Here is a 12,432-nt window from a genome sequence, read left to right as displayed (position 1 = left end):
AAGGAATGAGCCTTGTTAAAGCTTTCAAGCTACACTTATAATTGTTTTGTAGAAGAATTCTGTCCCAGATTTGAGGAAAACCCTGGCTGATTCCTCTTGGATGACTCCAATCTTTCCCCTGGTCCCTTATTGCCAGAAGCCCTCCTCACCCCACCCTCTGATTTGTGGCCACTCTAATTTATGTAGGCGATCAGGATGTGGAAAACACTGCAGGCAAAGGTTCTTGGGGGCAGCTTTGGTTCTTCAGTTTCGTTCAGTTTAGTAGCTCAGTCGTGTCCGACTCTTGGCGATCCCATGGACTGCAGCATGCCAGCCTTCCCTGTCCATCACCAACTCCTGGAGCTTGTTCAAACTCACGTCCATTGAGTTGGTGATGCCATCCAACCACCTCATCCTCTGTCGTCCCCTTCTCCTCCTGCTTTCAGTCTTTCCCAGCATCAGGGTCTTTTCAAATGAGTCAGTTCTTCACATCAGGTGGCCAATGTATTCGAGTTTCAGCTTCAGCATCAGTCTTTCCAATCAATATTCAGGACTGATTTCCTTTAGGATGGACTGGTTGGATCTCCTTGCAGTCCAAGGGACTCTCAAGAGTCTCCTCCAACACCACAGTTCAAAAGCATCAATTCTTCGGTGCTCAGCTTTCTTTATGATGCAACTCTCCATACATGACATTTGGTTCTCACATCCATACATTTGGTTATTACTCAAATCCAAATGGGATGCTGGGGTCCCCGCTAAAGTCAGCAGAGCTAGAGACTTAGCTTAAGAAGGGTTTGACAGAAAAGCCCCAGGGCTTTTCTGAGGAAGTCGGTTCTGACTGTGGGCTGCTCCCGCCCCCTGCTGGCCGTGCCCTGATACTGCTCCTCCGTGTCCATGGACGTCCATGGCAGTCCTGGGCAGGGGCAGGCTGAGCCAGACCTTGCCAGGAAGGGGATGCTGCCTTTAAGAGCAGGTGCCTGAAGACCACGAATGTTAATGTTAAAATCTGATGTGCTCATTTTCCCAAAATCTGAGCTGCCTAGATATGCTGGATTCCTACAAGTGACTACCACCCCCCTCATTCATGAAAGAGTTAGAGGGACAATAAAATACTCTTGAAAGCCACCAAATATGGGAAAGGGGATAACAAAACATGACTTTCATGACAACCATTTGCTGCTCAGAACACCTTCCTTCTGGAGACATCTGGGATGAGGCAGGGATTCTGCAGATGAAAGTAATTTGAGCCGAGCAAAAGTTGAGAGGGCTTCCCAGGTGGCTCAGTAGGTAAAGAATCCGCCTGCCAGTTCAGGAGTCACAGGAAACTACGGTTTCCATCCCCGGGTCAGGAAGATCCTGTGGAGGAGGAAATGGCAACCCACTCCAGTATTCTTGCCTGGAGAATCCAGTGGACATAGGAGCTTGGCGGGCTACAGTCCACAGGGTCGCAAAGAGTTGGACATGGCTGAACACAGCACAACAGCAAAGTTGGGAGGTCACAGTGATGCATCATGTGGCCTTTTGGGGAAATACTGTTTGCAGATGGAAGCATTTGTTAAGGCGTGGGTGGAGGTCTCAGTAATGAAATCAGCCATCAGCTTCAAAGAATCTCTGAGCAAGGCTAGCCACTTCTTAAGAGTCTCGAGTTTACCTAAGGGATGCTGCAGGAGGCTAATGCTGCTGGGTGTCCTGGCAAAGTCTTCCTGGAAGAGGGATGCCTGGGTCTTAAGTTAATCTGGGAAAGCTGAGGAGTCACCTTCAGGGTGAATTGGACCACCTTTTATAATACTTTCCATGGTGGGTGTGGCTCTGGTGTTGAGGAAGCTTAGCAGTACAGGGAGGGGAAGCTCACAGGATACCCGGGAGCCTTCCTGCTCAAAGTGTGGTCCCAGGAGGGGGTGTCTGCTCCACTTGGGAACTTGCTAGTGATGCAGAATCTTAGCTCCCCCCACCCCAGATCTGTTGGATCATAGTCTGCATTTTAACAAGATCCTTAGGGCATTGCACATAACCAATCAGAGCTTCCAGGGCAGGGGTTTGCTACCTCCTTGCTGACTGATTCTCCTGGGAAGCTTGATGACTTGCAAAGCTGTGTCCAACTCTTTGCAACCCCATGGGTTGGATGGGCTGTGGCCCACCGGGCTCCTCTGTCCGTGAGCATTCTTAGGTCTTGCTGATGTATGTCCCCCAAAACCAACTCTCCCCTTCCCACTTAGTTTGTCAAAGGTTTTGCAAGACCAAGGAAGGAAGAAGATTGAGTGCAAGGTCCTTGGGGTGGGGGAGCATGGACCACCACAACTCTCCTGGCTGGGCTAGTACTTGGCCCTGGGAGACCCTTAGCTTGGATTCAGACAGATATAAAGAAGAAAACACCACTGTTACTCAACCAACCCAATATAATCTTAATTTAGATCATGTTCACCTGGTCTTTTCGAAGAACACTATTAGAAAAGCTTGTGAATCATGTGTGACAACTACCATTTTGACATCTTTTCTTACATTCTGTCTACATGGTTCACTTTATAGAGCAAGTGTTTAAAATGCTGATTATCTCACTCTTCCCAGGCCTTGGCTGTCTTCCCAGAGAGGAAGGGCTTGTAAAGACACCTGTGGGCTGGTCATTTCTTTGCTATTTGCAAGGCTGGGTTAAAGTTAATTGTGATGAGAATTTGGTGTTTTGCCCACTTCTTTCAAGCTCATGCTTTGGCGAAGACACGGGAAGAATCCTTTCATTTATTTATTTTAAAAGTATTTATTTTAATTAATTAATTAGGCTGCATCGGGTCTTAGTTGCAGCATGCAGGGTCTTCTAGTTGCAGTGTGTGGGAGCTAGTTCCCTGACCAGGGACTGAACCTGGGCCCCCTGCCTTGGTGGGGTTGAGTCTTAGCCCACTGACCCACCAGGCAAGTCCCAGAAGAATCCTTTTATTCACAGATAGAAAATCTCCACTACAAATGACCACACAGCCAGGTCACATTTTTAGTCTTTTATTTTTTTTTTAAGTAAAGAAATTCCATTGAATCAAAGATAACAAAATTACAGCTTTTGTTTGTAATGATCTTTGTTTACCACCACAGAGAGTCAAAACAGAACCAAAAGTAATTTATGAGAACATAAAATGATCAAGGACACCACTGTTTAGTATAATTTCTTAATAAAGGTAAATATCCTTATATTTAGAAAAAATTGCATTGCTAGTTGCAAATCTTAAACACCTCAGTGCTGGAGGATCCTATATCCTGCTCCCACCCCCACCCCCAAATCCAGCAGCACAGAGGCCTTCAGAACACAAACTCAAAAATACATTATTTTCAGGGCAGCATTTGAAGTTTCAGAAAATTAAAAACAACCACAACAACAACAAAACAAACCATGAAACCAAAATCAAACAAAACAGAAATTTAGGAATGTGTGATGGTTCTCAAAAATCAACCCGGAAGCACATCTTGCCAACAGAAAGAAAGTGGTTCATGGGAGTCTAACCAGGAAAGGGGGAAGATGCAAACTGCCCCCCCCCCCCCCCCCAGCCCCTGGTGTCACTAAGGCAGCTGCAGTGGCAGAAACCAGAAGCTCAGGTACAGTGAAGGTCTTCCTGAGGCGGTGGGCAAGACCCAGATCGTCTGAGACTGGTGGAGAAGAGGGGACAGGCTCTACAAGGACTTGTGCTTTAGGAAGACTAAAGAGGCCCAAAACAAAAACCAAAGGAAACCTAACTCCCACGCCCGCCCGCCCGGGAACTCGGTCCACCCCCCACAAATGGCCTGGGGGAGAGGCGGCTGGTGCTGGGGCTGAGGGCACAGCCAGCATGCTAGGCGCCTGTTGGCTGCGGCACCTGGGTGGCCTGGAAGGAGAATGCCCCACGGCAATGAAGGGTATTTCTGCAGGTGCTATATAGGTGCTCAGTCCCTAACTTACGGCAATGGATTTCTTGGCTAACGGGGACACCAGGAGGGAGGGAAGGCAGGTTGTAGGCTTCGTTACTAATTGACAGGAGTTAAAAAGACAATCCAGCGATTCAAAATTAACTTCAGCTTACTCATTAGAGATAGATGAACGTTTTATCCACATACATGCTGGGAAAAACATGGTTCAGAAAACATGATGTGTTGGGAAGGAGGGGCAGCTGGCCACTGTCTGGGGTCTGAGAACCGCCGCTGAGCCGGGCTCTGCAGCCTGCCGCTAAGGTCCCCTTGCGGGGCGGGGCGGGTGCTTGGGCTACAGCGGCCGGCCGAGGCAGCAGGAGCAGCGACACACACAAGAGGAAGCAGCTTTAGTTTTGGACAGCATTCCAGTTCTCACTGCCTGCTCCCCTTCAAATACAATTTGGCAAAAGCAATCTTAGTATATGAAGGGGGTTGGTGGTGGCTATTTTCTTCTGTATTTTTTTGGCCATGCTTGCAGTATGCAGGATCTTAGTTCCCTGACCAGGGACTGAACCTTGCCCCTTGCACTGGGAGTGCGGAGTCTTAATGTGGACCACCAGGGAAGTCTCGGGGGCGGGGACCGGGTAGGGTGGGGGACACCTTCCTCTGCTTTGATAACGTGGGGAGAACACCTTTCCCTCAATTGCTTGGCCACTAAATGCCACATGCAGGCCACTTTTCATGGCTTTTGGAAGCATCCAACTAGTCCACACTAGTCTTTGAACTACAGAGTGAGACCGAGAAGGAAGCAAGACATCAGAGACAAGGTGTTTGGCCAGTTGCAGACTGCTCTTAATTGTCAACGGGTGGGAGATGCCTAATGTAACATTCTCTGGTTTTGCTGTGGCTTTGTTGCAGACTAATACAGCAGGAGAATTTCAATTCTGCAGCCACATAGCATTATTCTACCAGGGGATATTCTAGAGGCAAGTTAAGGCTTTCTGGACAAAGAAAAATGATTCTAGCTGATATTGTGAGCGGATGCTACAGCAAAATGCTTAATATAACTCTCCTGTCCTGCCTCAGCGGACAAAGATCAGAGTTCTTTGAACTCAAGGTGATGTTTCAGTGATCTTCAGTGCTAAATCAGAATCAGTGCCATGGGGGAAAAGAAAAGCCCTTCAGAGCTCAGACATCTGCTAGCCTGGCAAACACAAACAAGAACACATGTATTGTTCTAAATGGATCATGAGCCGCACAGTGACAAAGAGAGCTCTCATTCAGATGCCAGGCAGACAAATTCGACTATCCAGAAATCTCAGCTCTAATGAAGACTGCAGTTTGAGAATGGAAGTCTGAGCAGGAAGGATTCCTGCCCTGGGAATGCTCAATGCTTGCCCGAGTCTCACAGAATGACGGGGATATTCGCTTTGCTCCAACGGTCGGCACCTGTCCCCGTCATGAGACCGCCCTCGGCACAGAAAGGCTACTGAGAGGACAATGGAGGCTCTGAAGAGAAGCCAGTTAGGGACACGGGGCTTTGGGCAAAATCAAGGTTCTTCACCAGCACAGGCTGAATGCAGTAGCTCACTCTCTCTCTCCAAGTCCCCTCAAGACAAGCTCAAAGCCTTGACTTATCTGTGTCCACTTACAAGGGTTGTAGAAGGCCAGTTGGGAATGTTCTGGCAAAGGATGTGTAAACAGATGAACTGGACTTAGAGATGGTCTAAGGTGAGGTAACTGAGGCTTAGGGAGGGGAAGAGATGGCTCACAGACCAGTGTGAATTAGAGACAGGAGAAGAACCCAGGTGTCCAGGACCCTGATTACATTAACACCAAGTCAGGAAAGGATGCTCCCCTGGCAGATATGTTCCCATTCTAAGGTAGGTGGGAAATGCTTGCAGGAGGTTCAAGGAATACAGTGACAACAAATAACTTTCTGTCTTCATTCTGCCCTGGAATCATTGGTACAGACTCACATCAGAGAAGGTAAGAGGTTTTCTTTAAGATTGTTAAACTCCCTACTGACATAAGTGCATCAAGAAGACTTGAGACCATTTTTCAAGTCAGATAATCTTAATTTGAGCTTCCCAGGTGGCTCAGTGGTAGAGACTTCGCCTGCCAATGCAAGAGACACAGGAGACGGGGTTTTGATCCTGGGTCAGAAAGGTCCTGTGGAGGAGGAAATGGCAACCCACTCCAGTATTCTTGCCTGGGAAACCCCATGGACAGAGGAGCCTGGTGGGCTACAGTCCATGGGGTCACAAAGAGTCAGACAGGACTGAGTGACTGAACATGCACAATCCTAACTTGACTGGGATCAGTTACTAACCGCTGCCTTCGAAACTGTTTATAGAGGCAGGGAGAAAAACTTGGAAAGATGTTGCTAGAAGCCTGCTTGGTTTTTTAACATGTTCTTCCAGCAACGGAACTGTCTAGGCCATTGCAATTTATGTCCTTAACCTGATTTTAAAATAAAATATTCAAACACTCTGAAAATTCAGCCTTGTGTTAGCCCCAAGAGGACCTCAGGAGCAAGAAGAGCCACCATATTATCATCAGAAATGAACAGAAAAGCCAGGCAAATGGGAGGGAGGAAAAAGCTGACCGACATATAAAGTGCTGCTCCCTTGTTTATTAGGCTTGAATGCCTCTGTGCTCCCATTCAGGAACAAACAAGAATTTTCCTGTAAAGACGGCCACAGTTACACTCTCATTTCCATGCATGAGAGCCTGAAGCTCGAACAAAGGGCCTCAGTTGATTTCATGTGAGCCAAAAAGTGCCATTCAGAATCACACGCTAAAAAGACTTCAGCTGTGCATGGCCCCCACGGCCGTGTGGGGTAAAATCCGGTTGTCCAGCAACAAAGGGAACGCTCTGAGCCCTGCCTCTTCTCTGTGGGTCAACAGAACTGCCGGGCACACCAGGCTCCAGGGACTCCTGTCCCTGCCTGACAAGTGTGTGACAACAGAGCTCTTTTCTCCTCCTGAATGGAGCTGGTACCTGGCTGCTATATAGTTGGAACAGATCAAGGGATGTGTCCTAAGGCAAATGAAAAGGAGCCTCTTGCTTCCTGGGATGCTGATTCAGCCCCGTTAGGTTATTGCTTCGTTTATCTGATTTCACAAAAAGTTTTCAGACAGGAAGGTAGGAGCAGGAAATATGACTATGAACCTTCTAGATTATAGCTGTGGCTGCAGGGAAAAGTAACAGAGAGGGAAGAGACGAACTTCCAAGTTGAGGTGCAGAAAATAAAGTGCCTATCTGTGCTAAAAGAACATGAACGAGACATGCACTTGAAAAATAACAACCTGGGGGGAAAGTCATGATGATGATGAATTTGTGTGTGTGTGTGTGAAAGAGAGAAACCGAAGCCAAGTTGAAACCAGAGAAGCCTCAGTCTCTTCAGATAACAGCGGTCTTTGATGTTACCTTTTAGGATGATCTGGTGATTGTCAGAAAACAACACATGACTGTCACGTGACTCGGACCGATGCCCAAACTACAACCACCTGGGACCAAGAGGGTCCACACCCAGGCCCTCATATGGCTCTCTTTACCCCTTAAACATCCGCACACAGACCCACTATTAATATTCCAGTCTGTCCTAGAGCAAAGTAGACGAAGCAGGGGGGTAAAGAATTTTTTTTTTTTTAAGTATCTAGGTCATTTCACTCATAATTCTGCTCAGTTTCAGATAGCAACTGCTGATTATTTCAAAGTGCAGGGTTTTTAGATATTCAAGTACCACAGGATTGGCGGAAAGGAGTACTTGAAACACAGCGTGGGCTTTTCATTTGAGAAGACACACTCTGGAAAGACCTATCCAACAGGCTACAGATATAAGTTATTCAATTAAAAATCCAGTTTCCAAAATCACCTGCCCTGATGATTTCTCAGTTGAAAAGCGATTTCTCCAGACTCAGATCCAACCTTTGAACTATTTGGTATCAAAAGCCAGAGTTAGAAAGAACTGGGTTAAAAAAAATAAAATGAGTACTTAAAAAAACAAAAACAAACCACTTTATATGAAATAAGGGACAGAAAAAAAAAAGGCAAATGATGACATGCTTAGAATAGCTCCTGGGCTCCCCTGGAGAGTTCTCTCAAACCTCAGTAAACTGAGTTTGTCATTGAACTTTAGAACTGGTAGTGATTTCAGCAATCTGCCTGGTCCAACCGCCCCGCATTTTACAGGTGAAGAAAGAAGTTCAAAGGGACTTTTCCAGGGTCATATAGCCAGTGAGAGGCAGAGGCAGGCCTGAAGTCTCCACCACCAGCCAGGCCCTTGCTGAAACTGCTCATGGCTATCACATCAGGGCAGGTGCACGCGACAGGCATTGCTGCTTCGGAGGCTCCTGGGAGCTACGAGATACCATGAGCTACCAAGACGGTTCTAATTTAGAGGCTCCGCACTGCTGGGTTTCTTGAATTTGCCTGGTGAGAAGGATCACCTGCGGCACTTGTCAAAAATTAAAATCCCAGGCCCCTTCCCAGCCCCACAGAAACACCTCCAAGGGGAGGGACGTGGGAGGCTGAATTTGTAACAAGCGCCCCAGGTAACTCTCATCATCAGGAATGCACAAGGGAGAAACTTGGCTTCTGACTCAAGGGAATTTTATCATGTAAGAGACCATGCTCTCGGCAGTGGGGGCCCAGGGCCCCAGGCCCCCAAGCTGAACTGTAGCTACAGCATTGGCTCTATTGAGGGTCTAAGTCCAGGACACACACAGTTGCCACAGCATAACATCCATCCTTCCCTGCTCTTGGGGAAAATTTGATTGGCAAAGCAAAACTGCTGTTCAGACACGCTTTTTAATAGGGAAACTAGATGTAATTGGCTTGAAAGCAATCCGATGCTGACACCGGACATCAGGGTGAGAACCCTGTCGCTTGTCACCATGGCTAACAAATGCAATGGACAAAACCAGAAACTAAGCACAAAAATAGCCTGGAGCTCCCAGGGACGGCCACCCACTTCAGGTCGCGTGTGTGCCTGGTGGGTGGTCCCTGTTGATGGTGTGAGGTCAGATCCAGGTCGCTGAGGGAGATGGGAGACCTGAAACAGCCGGTGAGGGACGAGAGTTCCAGAGGAGGGCGGCTGGAGCACGCCAGAGTCTGGGGGGCGGGGTGGTGGGGGTGCCTCACTCCAGGTCGGCCTCCACCAGCTCCGTGTCGGAGCACTGCGACTTGTTACGTTCCCACTGGCAAATGGCGTTGGCGTACTCCACCACCAGCTTATCCATCCACGTCAGGGGCTCAGGAAACAGCACGGAGCCCTCAAAGAAGCCCAGATGGCCCCCGTGCAGGGGCAGCACAAACATGACGTTCTCCCGTTTCTCTGCAGGAGAAAGGCAGCTGAGTGAGTCACTGTCCTCTGACCAGCTCCAGGGCTGGAGGTGGGAGAGCAAGCTGGCCAGGGCAGCCCAGGCTTTCCCCAGGGGCGAAGGTGTCCCCCCCAAGTGGGCATCTATCTCCCTCCCCTCTGCCTTGTTCACCAGCGGTGGGGGCAGGTGTATACTTGGTGGGGGCAGACAAGATGGTGAGATCGAGCAGGTTTTGGAATAGCAGCTTAGCTTTGGAGCAGAATGGGTACCGGCTTAGGTTTAGTTGCTCAGTCGTGTCCAACTCTTGTGACCCCATGGACCATAGTCCAGCAGGCTCCTCTGTCCATGGGATTCTCCAGGCAAGAGTACTGGAGTGTGTTGCCATTTAGGACATCCTTAGAACACTAAGTGGTTCTCAAACTTGGCTGCCTATTAGAATCACCTGAATTTTTTTTTTTTAATAAAGGTCTCTATGTTACACCCAGACCAGTGAGATTCTGATGTGAGGGCAGGGGTGGGGTGGAATTGGGGGTTGGTAGGTGAAAGAGGGAGGACCCAGGCATCAGTGTTGCTAAAACTCCCAGGTGACTCAACCATACAGCCAAGTATCGGGGTGGCCAAAAAATTCATTAGGGTTTTTCTGCACCATCTTACAAATCTGAACAAACTTTTTGGCCAACCCAAATCACCCAGGAAATTGACTTAAAATGCAGGTTTGGCTTTAACAGGCCTGGATTTAAGGAGCTGAGACTCTGAGGTTCTCACAAGCTCCCAGGTGATGCTGATGCTACTGGTGGGGCCCAGACTTTGAGGACAGATTCCTAACACACTCTTGTTTACCAAAGAACCAGATGAATTCAATGGAGCCAATGATTTTCCACTACAGAACTTTATCTTGCAAGACTAAAACATAAAGCTGCAAGTTGTATTAAAAGCTGCCCAAGCTCTCAACCTCATGTGATAAATGACCATCTGAGAATTACAAACCTGGAGCTTGACTTTATGAGTCCACGCTTAAGCTAGTCCCACATGGGCTAGTAAAGCCACTACTGAAGACATGTGCAAAAATGGGTAGCCAGGTGCATTCAGGTACCATAAACAGCATCTGTCTTCCCAGGGGGACGAGTAACAAGGGGCCCCTTGCTGGCTGCTCCAGGCCTCTGAGGCGCTTCCCGGCACCTGCATTTCTGGCTCTGCAGGGCTCTTTTCTTGTCTGACCCCCTTTATTCTTCCCTTTGGGCTGCTGTTTCATCAGTTTCTGTACGACAGCGCGAGCGCTGTGGGTGTTACTTTAGATGTGCAGAAGGAAGCCTGTGTCCTCTTGCCGCTGCCAACAGGGCTGTTTTTGTGCAGGGAGCCTGTGGTTTGACAGGCGGTTGACAGGCCATGGCTTTTATCACATAACGCACCTGCGACACATGCATTCGCCCTGAGTGGAGAATAGAGCTCTGTCTGGACACAGGTCCTTTGTCTGCTTGCTGCATTATCTACTCTTTAACTTGGGGCCATGAGAGAATCAGATGTACCCCTTTCCCTCTGGTTAACACATGATGTTTATAAGAGGAAACATAATCACAGAGGATGGGGCAGGGAGGTCTGGTCCGAGGGATCTGAATGACAATGCACAGTAACTGTGGTTTGTGACCCAAGTATTTCCTCTGCTTCCCTCTTTCTAGTTCTTTCTGTAGCTCCTCCCTAGCAAGGCATGAGGTCATGCCAGCCTAAAACACGATGGTATTCCCATGAGTGACCTTCTCTGCTTTTTCATTGGCTTATATTTTTATCCTCAAAGCGGACAGGGAGGCTGGCTGTCACAAGAGGCAGCAGAACTGGCTTTTTTTTTTTCTTTTCAGGTCAAAGTTTTAAGTCTAAATATCTCAAGTCAAACTCTCAGACTTAATGGAGTCACATCCCTGAGGCAATAATTTCATAGAATACCAGGGGACTCCCTCAAACCTCTTGGTTGTGGTTATAAATGAGGATCCTGTCTCTTGCACCAGGACAGAACATGAAAGGCTCAACACAGGCTCTAACACAGCCTATCAGGCTAGACTAAATAAGAATACTGCCATAAGATGCTCTGGTATCCAGGAGATGTCAGCGTGGTGAAGGTGACGTACTGTGGTAGTTTGCTGAGTGGTTGAGAGAGCGGCGGGAAGAAACACTTACCTGAAAGAGATTTTGGAATGGTTAGAAGACTTTCGTGCACTAAGGGGTCATCGGCTGCATTCACCAGCATGAGAGGTACGTAAATCTGAAACAAGGAAATAAAAGCAGGATTAAATGATCAACTCTCGTTTTTAGATCCCGTTGATCCTAGGCTGAAATACACTACTGGACATGTTTCTGAAGCAAAGGGAAGCGGGTCGGTGCTCAATCTGCTGAACTAATGGACTAAGGATGCCCTATGCTCCCTGGCAGCTGCCACTGGGATTGCAGCCCTGGCAGGCATGTACAGGAGTCATGCTTGGTGTCCTAGGTGACCCATGTGCTCTGATGGGGCAAGGCTCAAGACTACAAAGCTCGCCGGCAACATATTTCTGATCATCTTTACAGTGTCTCAGATTAGCCATATCTTTCAGAAAAACGACTTTACAGAGTTATGTACATGGTCATCCAATTTATATTGTGGGGAGAAAGAAAGGAGTCTGCTTCACTGCAGACAAAGGAGCCTTTCTAGAAGCATCTGAGGAAGGAAAACAGGAGCAGGCTGGTAGATCTTGGGAGGCTCTTGGCAGCTGTGCGTTCAACATCCACTTTAGCAAAACAGCCAGCAGTGTCCTTCTTCTTAGCGGAGATGGCGCTGATGGGGCCGCTCAGATATTACTGAACAGCCATGCCCAGGAAGTATAACGGTTGGCTGCCGTACCTGGAGGCCCGACATTGACTTTGGGCAGTTCCACGTTTCTGTAATGCCTTAAATGAATACATGAAAGGCCCAGATGATGATGCTAAAGTATATGGGGCGGCTGACACGACATGATGGCAGAGCTGCCATTCACAATGATCTGCTTTAGCTGGGGGAGTGGTGGGCCAGACTAACAGGTGGACATTGACAGGGATAAATGGGAAGTCCTGTGTTTGAGTAAAAAGAGCAGTTGATCAAAGACAGAAAGGGGAAACACTGGTTTGGTGGTTAAAAAAAGGTTCAGGTTAAAAAAAGCATAGTGGTTATGATCGGCCACAAGCTTGATTTAATACACACAAAGTTCATCGTCGCTGCTGACAACTGCGTTAATATAAACCAATCCACTTCGACCA

The 12,432-nt window shown here is 48.0% G+C and overlaps 1 protein-coding gene across 1 annotated transcript in view; it reads right to left on the bottom strand.

The window, feature by feature from the left end:
• Positions 1 to 2,951: 2,951 nt before the first annotated feature.
• Positions 2,952 to 12,432, bottom strand: part of ABHD2 (abhydrolase domain containing 2, acylglycerol lipase) — a 108,580-nt gene continuing 99,099 nt past the window's right edge. The window contains exons 10-11 of the mRNA XM_061158677.1: positions 11,341 to 11,425; positions 2,952 to 9,185 (exon numbers count right to left, since the gene is read on the bottom strand). Coding sequence (XP_061014660.1) covers positions 8,989 to 9,185; positions 11,341 to 11,425 — 282 coding nt within the window. The 3' untranslated portion in view covers positions 2,952 to 8,988. The remainder of the gene's footprint in view (positions 9,186 to 11,340; positions 11,426 to 12,432) is intronic.

The sequence above is a fragment of the Dama dama genome, chromosome 13 (genome assembly GCF_033118175.1).
Source record: "Dama dama isolate Ldn47 chromosome 13, ASM3311817v1, whole genome shotgun sequence".
NCBI classification, from domain to species: Eukaryota; Metazoa; Chordata; class Mammalia; order Artiodactyla; family Cervidae; genus Dama; species Dama dama.
This window is presented reverse-complemented; position numbering and strand designations above follow the sequence as displayed.